This window comes from Salvia hispanica, chromosome 6 (genome assembly GCF_029641045.1).
Source record: "Salvia hispanica isolate PSC_SH4W2 chromosome 6, Shi_PSC_v1, whole genome shotgun sequence".
Classification (NCBI taxonomy): domain Eukaryota; kingdom Viridiplantae; phylum Streptophyta; class Magnoliopsida; order Lamiales; family Lamiaceae; genus Salvia; species Salvia hispanica.
In genome coordinates, this window is record NC_142697.1 from 18,071,971 (window position 1) to 18,085,575 (window position 13,605).

At 31.9% G+C, this 13,605-nt stretch overlaps 1 protein-coding gene across 1 annotated transcript; it reads left to right on the plus strand.

Moving 5' to 3' along the window:
• The first annotated feature begins 1,520 nt into the window (after positions 1–1,520).
• On the plus strand, positions 1,521–2,423 carry LOC125206314 (protein FANTASTIC FOUR 4-like). Its single transcript, XM_048105587.2, has one exon. The coding sequence runs from the start codon at positions 1,628–1,630 to the stop codon at positions 2,300–2,302; it is 675 nt and encodes a 224-aa protein (XP_047961544.1). The 5' UTR covers positions 1,521–1,627; the 3' UTR covers positions 2,303–2,423.
• Positions 2,424–13,605: the final 11,182 nt, after the last annotated feature.

Here is a 13,605-nt window from a genome sequence, read left to right on the forward strand (position 1 = left end):
ATAAAATACTAAAAAGAAAGAAGAAAATGAGAAAAAAGAAAGAATAAGGAACTAAATAAGAAAAAGAGAAATAAGAAAGGAAGAAAAAATAATCACATATTTGGTACCATTTAATTGAAATCTCCAAAAATATCCTCAATGAAAAAAAAATCACATATTTGATACCTAGGGTTATTTTTGTCACTGGGTACCAAAAATGATATAAAATAAAGATCAGGTACCATTCATGTGCGAAAGTAAAAGATCAGATACCATTTATGTAGTTCACTCTTAATCAAATTGGGATGGCTATTCTGTTCTATTCAGTGCCATCATAAGTCAGTAGTAGGGATCTCAATGTAGCCCGCAATCCGTGGGCCGGCCCGAATAGCCCGCCAAATTTACAGGGTTAGGGCTGAAAAGTTCTAGCCCGATAAAACCACAGTCCGATTAGCTCGTACTCGATTAACCCGCAACCCGTTAGGGCCAGACCCGAAAACCCGATGGGGTGGCTCGAAAACCCGATAAAATTTCTATCGTTCTATTTGATTGACTCTAATTCAACACTTCATTGGTTATTTTATAATATAGATTACTAAAAAAATAATTTTTAATTTTATATATTAAATATATAAATTTTTATTAACATAATAATAGATACTATATAAATTAGAAACTTCAAATTCACTAAAAATATATTTAAATTTCTAAAACATGCTTTAAAAATTCTTGATGTTTATGTTTTATTTTGCATAAATCTCAAATATTAGTATTTGATCATGTTTATGTTTGAGTTTAAGCATATATCTCAAATTTTTCATAATTAAGTATTTTACAATTTGTAAATATAACTAATTTTCACCATTGTTTATTGGATTGATCGCACGTTAATTTTATCGGTAGCAACCCGATTAGCCCACTGGGCTAGCCGAAACCCGAGCTTTTAGGGTTAGGGTTGAACTTTTATAACCCAAAAAAATCACAGCCTGATTAACCCACAACCCGAATAGGATTGGCCCGAAACCCGGTAGGCTGGCCCGATTGACATCCATTGTCAGTAGTACCTATCAAGAAAAGTTGGTCATTGAAATGAAAATAGCTGTAAATAGAAAAAAGAAAAATAAAATAAATACGATTACATTTCACATTTACTTTTAGAACGCCTCATGCGATATTGTGGAACAATCATAAATTTTCAAAATTTGAGGGCTCAGGTTATGTACGGAAATAAATATTTAAATAAAAACATGCTGCCTAAATATGTTATTATCGGCTTCATTTGTACTGTTGACTGTTGTCCTCGTCAGCCAATCTGGTATGGACTGTATCGATGTCTATTTTTGTGGAGAATAAACCAAGCAATTTAGTGGAATTTTATGCGACAAATATGGCCATAATTTTATTGGATTTTCTTGTTTGTTGTATCCCCTAATTAAAATATGTGTGGCCGAGTAAAAGCTACTACTAAGATTCCAACACTTTTTGCACCTATATATTCACCCTCGTCCCCTCCCACAATTATTTCCCACCATCTCTGTTTATCCTCTGTTTTCATCCTCTTAAAATAGGCAAATCTCCCCTGCGTCTCCCCTGTACCCGCTCTCTTCTCGTCCCGTTTTCTCAAAACTCTCCTTTTATCGACCGAAAAATGTCGTCTATCTCGAGAACATCCCAAATCTCAAAATCTTGGTCGAAACCGGACCCGGAACCATACTCCACGTTTTCATGGGCTCACCCGGACAACCAGAACACTGGTTGTCCGGACAGCAGCATGAGCAGCACAAAGGCCACCGGGTGCTGGGATTTCTTGCAGAATGGCAAAAACACTACTACTACACATGGACTCAAACAGACAGCCACAAATCCATCAATATTCTTACTAAGCACTAAAGGCTTGGACATGTGCACAGAGATATTAGGGAGTGAAAGTGGAAGCTGCATTGATCCAAGTTTCGACATATGCTCGGACAACACACAAGAGCGACAATATTCGAGCAACATCAAGCCTCGGGAAATTGGCAAGAAAACCAAACAGACTAGCAGTTTCCCACCACCGCTCACCTCTATCACCAGTGTTAAAGTGGAGGCTCAGCGTGGAGGTGGCCGGCTAGTGATCACGATCCTCGCCTCCTCATCCGCCTGCAGCGTGGAGCGCGAAAACGGGAGGCTGAGGGTGTTTCTGCACAAGGATTATTACTACATCCGTAGTGACCAACGAAACAACAAAGAGAGTGGAAGGAAAATTAGGCGCAATTATAAATGTGGAGATGAGAGTGGCAACAAAAGCCTAACTAGTTTGCCACTTTGTGTCGCCTTTACATAAAAAAATTAATTGTTAGATCTTATTTCAGGTTCCCCTATTACAAGTGTTAAATATTGGAAGTAGTACTAAATAGATAATATTATTACTACTACTAGTCTACTATTGTTGTGTTAAGCAAATAATACGCTCAACCAGATTTTGTGTATCTATTGAATAGTAGTTGTAAATTTGTAAAAGTAAAAGAAAAGAATTGGTACATTTATGAAATTAGCCATTTTCATATACCATAATTGTAAATTTGCCTAGGTCTATATTTAGGGGCTGTCAAATCTATTTTCTCGTATCTTTTTCCTTGTTTTTTTCCCTTTTCGTCATTTTCATGATCACAAGAATTTGGAAGTTGAGAATGACAACACGTATAACCAACTAAAAAAACATGTTGTTGATATGAGCCTACTATATGCCCACCACCATAATCCCATCCAAATATGAAATATCCAACACTCCCTCGTTCCCATAAAACATGCACAAATTTTTTTCACATGAGTTTTAAGAAATCTAGTGATGTTTCTATCATGGGTGAATCAAGAATTGACTATACTATTGTTTGTGTCTAGTGAATGGAGAAAATAATTCCACTTCAGGGCATTATTATTTAGTGAGTAAATATGTACTACTATTCTTTTATAATTTGTTGTGGGATAGTGTTAGAAAATGAATACGGAGACAAATGAAAAAATAAAAGTGTGCATGTTTCAATAGAAAAGGAGGGGGTACTACAACACAATCTAGTACTCCCTCAGTCCCTCTCCTCGTCTTAATTGAAATGTTTTTTTTATTTTTTACATGAGAATTTAGGCAGTCGTCTTAATTAATTAAATTATTGAAAATAAAGTAAGAATGAGAAATATAGAATAAAGTATCAAAAAACCATGGAAGAAGAGATGATATTGTAAGAAAGATATGCAGTAGAAGAGATGAATTAGTTAATTATTCTTAAAAAGGAAACGTCTTAATTAGGTTGAGACGTACACCAAAAAAAAAGCATCCTACTTAGACTGGGACTAATTGAGACGTACCAAAAAAGGAAAGTACCGTACTTAGATTAGGAAGGAGGGAGTAAGTATACTGTATACACATAATTACAAACTCATGTTTTATTGGAAGTGAGTAAGTATTGTTTTCTTCTTCTTTTTTTGGTTTGATCATGGTGTATCGAACTCGCCTTCGACATAATCCGACTAATCCTGCTCGATCAGAAGTGAGTAAGTATTGTTTAGTAGGCGTGTCAACAAAGTATAAAAAATTACAAGGCGCTATGTGAGCCCAATGTTTCTATTTTACTTAAATTTATTTTATTAATAGTATAATGTGATAATGACATTATGTCATGTACCTAAATTTGCGAGCTCAATATTTCTACATAACTGTTTTGTATCATCCAATGATAGTAATACAAAAAAGACTATAAAGTGGCAAAAAAGTTCTTGATTCATAGCAACTTTTTAATCTAATTAGTATATTATTGTGACCAACTTCCATTAATACTTCATCCGTATTAGTCTCTTTTTTTTCCTTATTTTGATTGGTCCTATAAAATTGATTTATTTTTATTTCTAATAAATTTCCTTGTTCATAAGGTGTTGCTACGAATGTAACTCCCTCACGAGGGATCGACCACTATTCTAAATAGAGTAAGGCGGAGAACTCTTGTTCATTGGAGCGCCGGAGTGCGGCGGTTGTTCCCAACAGAGTGTGGGACCGAATGAGAAAGAAAAAAGTCCCTTTCCTTTCTTGGAAAAATCAAACCAAGTACTCTCTCCGTCCCAGATTAAGAGTCATTTTTTGCCATAAAAGTTCGTCCCAATTTAAGAGTCACATTTAGTTTTATTCATATTTGGTCATTCAATTTTACCCCATCATTCATCAAAATTATATCAAAATGTCATTATCTACATTAAAATAAACCAAAATAAAAATCAAAAGTCAAAAGGGACCCACCTTCAACCAACTTCACCATCTCACTTCATTTATTACACACTATACCATCTGACTTCATTTATTACATATTCCACCATCTCACTTTATTTATTACACACTTCAACTCTTTCTTAAAATCCGAGCCACAACAATAAGTAACTCCAAATATGGGACGGAGGGAGTAAAATACAAGTCTTCTTTCATTGGGAAGCGAAGTCTCCCCTTTTGGGTGAATTATATTCTTTAATAATATTATTTTAATATTTTTTTTCATCTCTATTATTCAATATATCAAAATCTGTATTTTTAGGATGGAGATTGGAGGTATATCGCAAAGCCGTATGAGAGTTTTTATGAAGGAAGACCCTTGATTTAATTTGGTAGTATAGAATGGGAATTATTAAATTTTATATTTGAAATCAAAATATAGAAACATTTTCAAGAGAATCACGATAGATGTATATTCCTAGATGATTGCAACACTAGGTTTGTATCGCACAAGACGAAAATTTCATTTAAATTTTTCGAGTATAGTTACTTTTACTGTGAACACATTGATTTTAATGTAATATTTTTAAATTTATAATACCACCAATTCTTTTTCTTTACATTATAGGTGAATCAACACAATATTTCAAAAAGAGAACTAAAAATCTAGTTTCTGAACTATGTAGTAATAATAAATATGGTCCCTATTTTTTTAAATGTCCTGTAATGCCTTTTCCAGTTTCCACTATTTCTTGGTATTTTTAACCTATGAGACATATTTGTACTTTACCAATTAAGAATCTACAAATTTGTCCCTTAACCATCCGATCATATTAGATGCGCGCGGTCTCCATTCTTTAAAAAGGTCTTCACTCAGCTTTAGTATTTGATGTAATATTGCTGAAATAACTTTTTTACTATTTCATGTTCTTCTTACCAGAATGGCAAAATATTCACGAAATAGTGAAAAATGATTTCCAGCAATATTACATCAAAAGTTAGATAATTCTGAGATATTTTAAAAAAACGGAAGATCACATTAGATAATATACCACATACTTCACAAACTAAATTTATAATAGTGAACTGCAAAAATAGTCCTTGGACTATGCGTTTATCTCGCCAATGAACCCTGGACTTTAAAAATATCCCCAGACAACCCTGCACTAAGCGTTTATCTCGAAAGTGGTCATTTTTCACTGTTTCGTGACGAAAATATCCTTTTGGGGGATTTTAGGGGGTTTGGACAATTTGGTAAATCTGATATTATTTTAGTGATGTAGTAAATCTGATATTATTTCAAAATTATCATTGTTCTTCCCTTTTGCCATCCTTCACTTTGTTTCTTTAATCAATATTAGATTTAATTTTATAAAATTAAATTTTAAATTCAATTTTTAAATATCAGTAAATTTTTTTAATTATTAAAATTACCATTAAATAACAAATTAATAGTTTTAATCAATATTTGATAGTGTCTAATATTTAATCAATAAAGTACGGCGACGCCTTAATTTTTAATCAATATTTAATAGTCTTAATCATAAATAGATCATATAACACGATTTATTCCGAAATAAAATGTATAGGAGAATTTGACTAAAAATATTACGAAGTTGACTAAAAATTTGATACTAATAAAAATTTGATATAGGAGATTTTTTGTTGAAATTTTCTAGTTAATTTTGATTGTTTTCAAATTAATAAACGAAAATTATATTAATCTTACATTAGATGCATATTTATTTCGGAATAAATCGTGTTATATGATCTATTTATGATTAAAACTAAGGTGTCGTCGTACCTCATTGATTAAATATTAGACACTATCAAATATTGATTTAAACTATTAATATATTATTTAATAGTAATTTTAATAATTAAATTTTTTTATTGATATTTAAAAATTAAAATTTAAAATTTAATTTTATAAAATTAAATCTAATATTGAAATAAAGAAACAAAGTGAAGGATGGCAAAAAGGAAGAAGAATGATAATTTTGAAATAATATCAGATTTATTACATCATTGAAATAATATCAGATTTAAAATGTAAAAAGACCAAATTGCCCAAACCCCAAAAGGGTATTTTCGTCACGAAACAGTGAAAAAGGACCATTTTCGAGATAAACGTTTAGTCCAGGGTTGTCTGGGGATATTTTTAAAGTCCAGGATTCATTGGCGAGATAAACGCATAGTCCAGGGACTATTTTTGTAGTTCACTCAATTTATAATTACTAGGAGTCGTTTAAAGTAGTGAATTGTAGACTCTATCAATACTTCCTCGGTCTCCTAAGAGGACACTCTTTCTTGTTTAGTCCATTTTATAACAAGAGTATGTGCTTTCTAATTTTGAAAACTATTTTTCTTTAATAAGGTGTGACTCATTATCTACTAATAATATATAGTTATTTTTTCTCTCTTACTGTTTTACTAATTGTTTATTAAAATATGCGTCCAACAAAAAATTGTCGTGGAATGGAGTGACTACTGACTAGTAGTATTATTTGTGCATCGGTCATGCCCATAAAGACAGGAATTGATGCTTGAGACGATCTTGAGTGGTGAGACTCATCTTGCCACGGCGGTAATGAAATGGATTAGCAATTACTTGTGGTGGTGCTTCACCCTCCAACCTTTGTCTCCTACTTGGTTTTGGATGCATTTCATTGCTTTCCACAAATACTTACCACTTTCTCTCTCACTATATATAAAATATATATGGATACATTTTGCACCTTTCCTAAGTCTGGGGATTATAGCCATTCAAATTTTTACATGACCCACTATGGTGTCACCTATCTAATCCGTTTCTTTTTCCTAATTGATGATCCATATGTGAATTGTGTCATGGTCACTCCGAGTATCTCATCTTTCATCGTGGACTAATATTCTATAGCATCTGGTGTGTTATGTTGGTGGAATGAAATAGTAATGGATTGATATAACATGAAGTAACCACATTTCTCTTGTATAAATATATACCAATAGTTATCACATACTCACTCCTATCTCATAGACATAGACTATTTTTTTTTTATTATTTTAGTATCTCCTACAAAAATTAATATTTTGTTTTTGTGAACATTTTTACTAGTGATATGTGTCTCATTTTCATATACTTCGATCATTTTTTTTCTATCTCTCTCATATTTTACCAATTGTGTATTAAAATTCGTATCATTCCAACATTAATATGCTATTCTTATTGGACGAATGAATTATAAAATATTTTATAACTAGTACTCCCTTCGTCCCGCTTTAGCAGTCCCAGTTATTTTTGTGCACCCGTTAAAGTGGAAAATTGGTAAAGTAAAAGAGAATATGTAGAAAAGAGTACGAGTGCACAAAAGTAACTAGGACTGCTAAAGCGGGACGAAGGGAGTAAAATACTTGTTCTACTAATTTTATTCACACAACTATTGAGACGCCGCAATCGACTTTACCGATTTTATACAAAGATGTTTCGTTATATCATATTTTGAAATTTGAATCATGGTAATATGGGACTTTTCTGGTTTAGCTAAATCTGATTCGGATGCTGCACTTTCCATTTCTGTCTCATTATTTATATACATTAATTTATTTATAACTTATATCACTATAATTCACTATCACAACTCATTCAATATTAATAATAATGTGGATCTCACTACTCCCTCCGTCCCACAAAGATTGTCCCATTTTTCCATTTCAGTATGTCCCACAAAGTTTGTCTAATTTCATTTTTTACCATTTTTGGTAGTGGACCTCATATTCCACTAACTCATTCCTACTCACATTTTATTATAAAACTAATATATAAAAGTAGGACCCACATTCCACTGACTTTTTCAACTCACTTTTCATTACATTTCTTAAAACCCGTTCCCAGACAAAGTGGGACAATCTTTATGGAATAGAGGAAGTATTTACTATACTCTAATTTAACTTCTATTCTTTTCCCTATTATACTTTACTAATTATGCATTAATTCTCAGTCATTTCACAAGCACATTTTTTGAAAACTTTATTAAGTAAATGAATTAAAACCTAGAGGTGGAGGGCCCACAGTTATCTCCTCCCACAAATTCTATCATCGAGTGTATCTTCACCACTTAACCAAAAAATTGTTGTTTGGATCATTTCAACAATATGCATGCATGATTATTGAAATATTTTCTGACTGCATATCTCATATATTCAGAACGAAATCCTGCTCAAATAAATAGGGCATATATATATATGATTATATTCACACTCACATGTCACATGTGTATGTATATAATATAGATTCAGTGTGCGCGTGTGTGTACGAATCTAAGTTGGATTTCCTTTCCCAGACCTGGCTTCAGTATAGTATCCTGCACTTTTTCAATCTGAAGATTTCACGACAAGGATATCGGGATTTCACGCACACATGGCCAGTTATATTTATTAATCACACATGGAGTACAATTTAGTTTATAGGTTGCGCATGTTTGGTAGAGTAGAATTCTATTCCTAGATGAGTTATCTACCATACCAAATATATTATCCTAAAATTTCCAATAAAAGGAATTCAAAAAACAAATTCCTAAATATTGTGAGAAAGGAAATTTATTTGTGTTCATTCGATTGAAATTCTATAGCAGATACACCTCATTGCAAGTAAATTATAGAGGTTCAGTTGATTATAACATAACGGTTCTACCAATGGATCTATAATGATATTTTTCTTCGTGCTTTAGGTCGATACATCTTGTTAGTTCGAACCAATAAGATGTTATCAGTTTATTAGAGCTTATAGCCTGTCTACACAAATTTGATGATGCACACATTGTTCGAATCAAAGTTGTGTTTTCCCAGAAATCTTACATATTACGTATATATATATATATACATAGAGGGATGTACTAAGATAACAACCCTCTTTATTCTAACACCATAACACCATTTTAGGCCACTGAATCTGAAAATCGTGTGCTTGTCATGTTGCCACGTGTAAAAACACGGAGGGGTAAAATAGAAAATTTTTAATTTTACGTTACCAGATTGCAGTGCTGTTCATTGAATATTGCAGTCTTACCACAACATATTGCAGTTTACCACGACTGCAATATCTAATGCAATAGACTGCAATATCTAATACAGTAGACTGCAAACCCGTGTTTTTTCACGAAACTTAATCCTAGTCGTCCATAGATGAGATCTGACGGACTATATTGGTGGTAAGGTGTTATCCTATGTGGCACCATAGTGCACCCCTATATATATATATATATATATATATATATAGGGGTGCATTATAATGATAACCCCAATTTATGTGATAACCCTATAACTAAATCTCCACCACACATTTTTAAAATATGTGGTCTAGATTTAATCTAACAAAACTATCATTTTATCAAATAAAACTATCATTTTCGGACATATTAAGGGCAAAATTGTCATTTTGTTTTAAAATTTGGTGGGAAAGAAGGAAACTTGACTCAAACCCTGCATCAATTTCTCACACAATCAAACCCTCTGAATCATGTTTCAAAGCCTTCGAATCGAAGGAAAAATCATCCGATTCTGGAAAATGTCGAAGGAAAACGATCAAGCATCATCGAAGAAAGGTTGGATGAAGTTTATTACTTATTTCACTTTTGATTTTGCTCGATTTATCATTTTGCTGGAGATTTTCTCGATTTTTTTAGATTCTGTAGTTTTTTAGTGTAGATATTTCTTATATTTATACAATATCATTCATGCATAACAATATTGAGAACAATCTATATATTTAGATTTACATTTTGCTGTGTGTGCTACTGGTGTGTGTTTTTCTGTGTTTGTGTGTGTGTTTTGCTTTGTTTATGTGTGTTTTGCTGTGTGTGTGTGTTGCTATGTGTTTGGATAAGCTGTTTAAATGTAGAAATTGTGCTTTTGCTTGATAAAATGATACTTTGGGTGCATAAAATGATAGTTTCTGAAAATGATAAAATGATACTTTGTGAATAGTGTTTTGTTCTACTTAAGTGACAAGTTATGCCCTCTCTGCTTTTTTGAACTCATTGAAATTTAGAAAATGATAGTTTCAGAAGATAAAATGATAATTGCCATTGATAAAATGATAGTTTCAGAAGATAAAATGATAATTTCATGGGATAAAATGCTAGTTTCAGATTATAAAATGATAGTTGATAAAATGATAATTGCCCTTGATAAAATGATAGTTTCATGGGATAAAATGATAGTTTCAGATTATAAAATCATAGTTGATAAAATGATAATTGCCCTTGATAAAATGATAGTTTCAGAAGATAAAATGTTAGTTTCATGGGATAAAATGATAGTTTCATATTATAAAATGATAGTTGATAAAATGATAATTGCCCTTGATAAAATGATAGTTTCATGGGATAAAATGATAGTTTCAGAAGATAAAATGATAGTTTCATGGGATAAAATGATACTTTATGTTTGTGTGTGTGTGTGTCCTGAGGCTACTGCTGCTGTGTTTGTATGATCTGTTTAAATGTAGAAATTGTGCTTTTGCTTGATAAAATGATACTTTGGATGCATAAAATGATAGTTTCTGAAAATGATAATTTGTGAATAGTGTTTTGTTCTACTTAAGTGACAAGTTATGCCCTCTCTGCTTTTTTGAACTCATTGAAATTTAGAAAATGATAGTTTCAGAAGATAAAATGATAATTGCTCTTGATAAAATGATAGTTTCATGGGATAAAATGATAGTTTCATGGGATAAAATGATACTTTGACTTTATATAATTACATAAACTGTTTAACACACTGAAATCATTTGTTTATTAGGTAAGAACATTGATGATGTTGAAGCCAAGCGTAGATGGTGAAGTGCGTAGATGGTGAAGCCAAGCGCGAGCATGATAGGATCTCTAACTGAAACTCAGCGCTTGGTTTAATTACCATACTTCAGCATAGATTTTGTTGGTAGACATTTACTTATGTAGGCTTTAAACATTATTTTGCCATTGTTTGTGGTTCAATTTGAACTAGATTAGACTTTTCATTTGTAGGTCTGTGCAATGTTAAGAGAACTCTTCTGTATTGTTCAATTGAAATTATTTTGGAAGCCCTCTTCAAAGATAGTTTGTCATAGAAGTTTCCTTGTAGATGTAAACCGTTGTAGAAACTTTGTTCCAAGGTTGCTCATTTTATCAGCTAAAACGTATCATGTTATCAGCCAAAAGTATCATTTTATTAGTAAGAAGTATCATTTTATCAAGTACTATGACTATCATTTTATCAGCTATGACTATCATTTTATCAGCCAAAAGTATCATTTTATCACCTAGGACTATCATTTTATCAGCTATGACACGTCTGAAAAGTATCATTTTATCAGTCAAAAGTATCATTTTATCAGCTATGACTATCATTTTATCAGCCAAAAGTATCATTTTATCAGCTATGACTATCATTTTATCAGCCAAAAGTATCATTTTATCAGCTATGGCTATCATTTTATCACCTAGGACTATCATTTTATCAGCTATGACACGTCTGAAAAGTATTATTTTATCAGCTATGACTATCATTTTATCAACCCAAAGTATCATTTTATCGTAGTATCATTTTATCCGACTAATATTAATCTAAAATCAAATTCAATACATGAATATGAACACAATCAATAATGATTGTTATCTTCGTTATTTTCTACAGATTCCATCGAAGCAAATTTTCACAGCAATTGAAGAGGTAATCAATGAAAATAAGAACACAAAATTCAAAACATCTTCCCGATCACAATTATGCGAGAAATATGGAAACAAAATCTGGAGACTACGGAATAATGAACAAATCGAAGAAAATCTGGAGATGTTGAAATAAAATAGGCGAGAAATATGGAAGATGAAGATGAGAGAATCGATCTGTTAATTGTGAAGATGAAGATGAAGATGAAGGTGAGAGAATTGAGTTCAAACAGAATGAAAGCGTGAATCGCGTGTTTAGAGTAAAATTCAGAAATTAAATGAGGAAATTACACTTTTATCCCTCTGCGCCTTTTTTATGAAGTAAATCTAAGTTTGAATCTCAACCACAAGATTATCAAATATGTGTGGTCCAGATTTAGTTATAGAGTTATTATGTGATTTGAGGGTTATGATATGATCACATCTCTATATATATATATATATATATATAGAGTCCCATTATTCACAAATCCACTCTTAAAGACCGAACCACATAACCCTACCAAATTAGGGCTTTTAGATCTAGTTTTTTATGGATAAGATACAGAAATTTATAAATTATTTTCGCCTTCATCACGAGCCTATTTTAATTCATTCGAAGGTAAATAAGTCATACCAACATGTTACGAAGATTTAACTTCGTCCAGAATATATTACTTCATTCTAGTAGGTTTTTACTTCATTCCAGTACGTAAATGTGGTTTCGCCGTCGCGTGCCGTTCTTTCTCTCTACAATATCTATCACCAACGCCATGGCGCTAATATGGTTTAATAAACACATGGAATGATGTAATAAATTATTGGAATGAAGTATGTGTAGAAGCATTTGAAGTCCTACGGGAATGAAGTAAAAATCTTATCCAATGAAGTAATAACGTTTCTGAATGAAGTAATAAACTCACTTGAATAAATTGCATATTTAAATGTTAATCAAGCAAAAACCCACGTCAATGAATTTGAATGAAGCATATGTTGAATTATTTCAAAACCTATTGGAAGCAAGTAAAAACATGTTGTAGTTTCAAGGTATTACGTACAAAATGAAGTAATAAACCTATATAATGAAGTAAAATGGGCTTGTAATGAAGCCGAAAAAATTTTCACAGCAGCACATCTCATCAAAAAAACTAGATTTAATGGCTCAGATTTGGTCTCTAGTTCGGTCTTTAAAATTGGTTCGACATTGATCACAACTCTCTCTCTCTCTCTCTCTATATATATATATATAGAGTCCTATTATCCAAAAATCCACTCTTAAAGACCGAACCACCGAACCCTACCAAATTAGGGCTTTTAGATCTAGTTTTTTATGGATAAGATACTGAAATTTATAAATTATTTTCGCCTTCATCACGAGCCTATTTTAATTCATCCGAAGGTAAATAAGTCATACTAACATATTACGAAGATTTAATTTCGTCCAGAATATATTACTTCATTCTAGTAGGTTTTTACTTCATTCCACTAGGTTTTTACTTCATTCCAGTACGTAAATGTGGTTTCGCCGTCGCGTGCCGTTCTTTCTCTCTACGATATCTATCACCACCATCATGGCGCTAATATGGTTTAATAAACACATGGAATAATATAATAAATTATTTGAATGAAGTATGTGTAGAAGCATTTGAAGTCCTACTGGAATGAAGTGAAAATCTTATCCAATGAAGTAATAACGTTTCTGAATGAAGTAATAAACTTACTTGAATAAAT

Coding starts and splice junctions, on each gene's coding strand:
- LOC125206314 (XM_048105587.2), top strand. CDS start 1,628: ATGTCGTCTATCTCGAGAACATCCCAAATCTCAAAATCTTGGTCGAAA.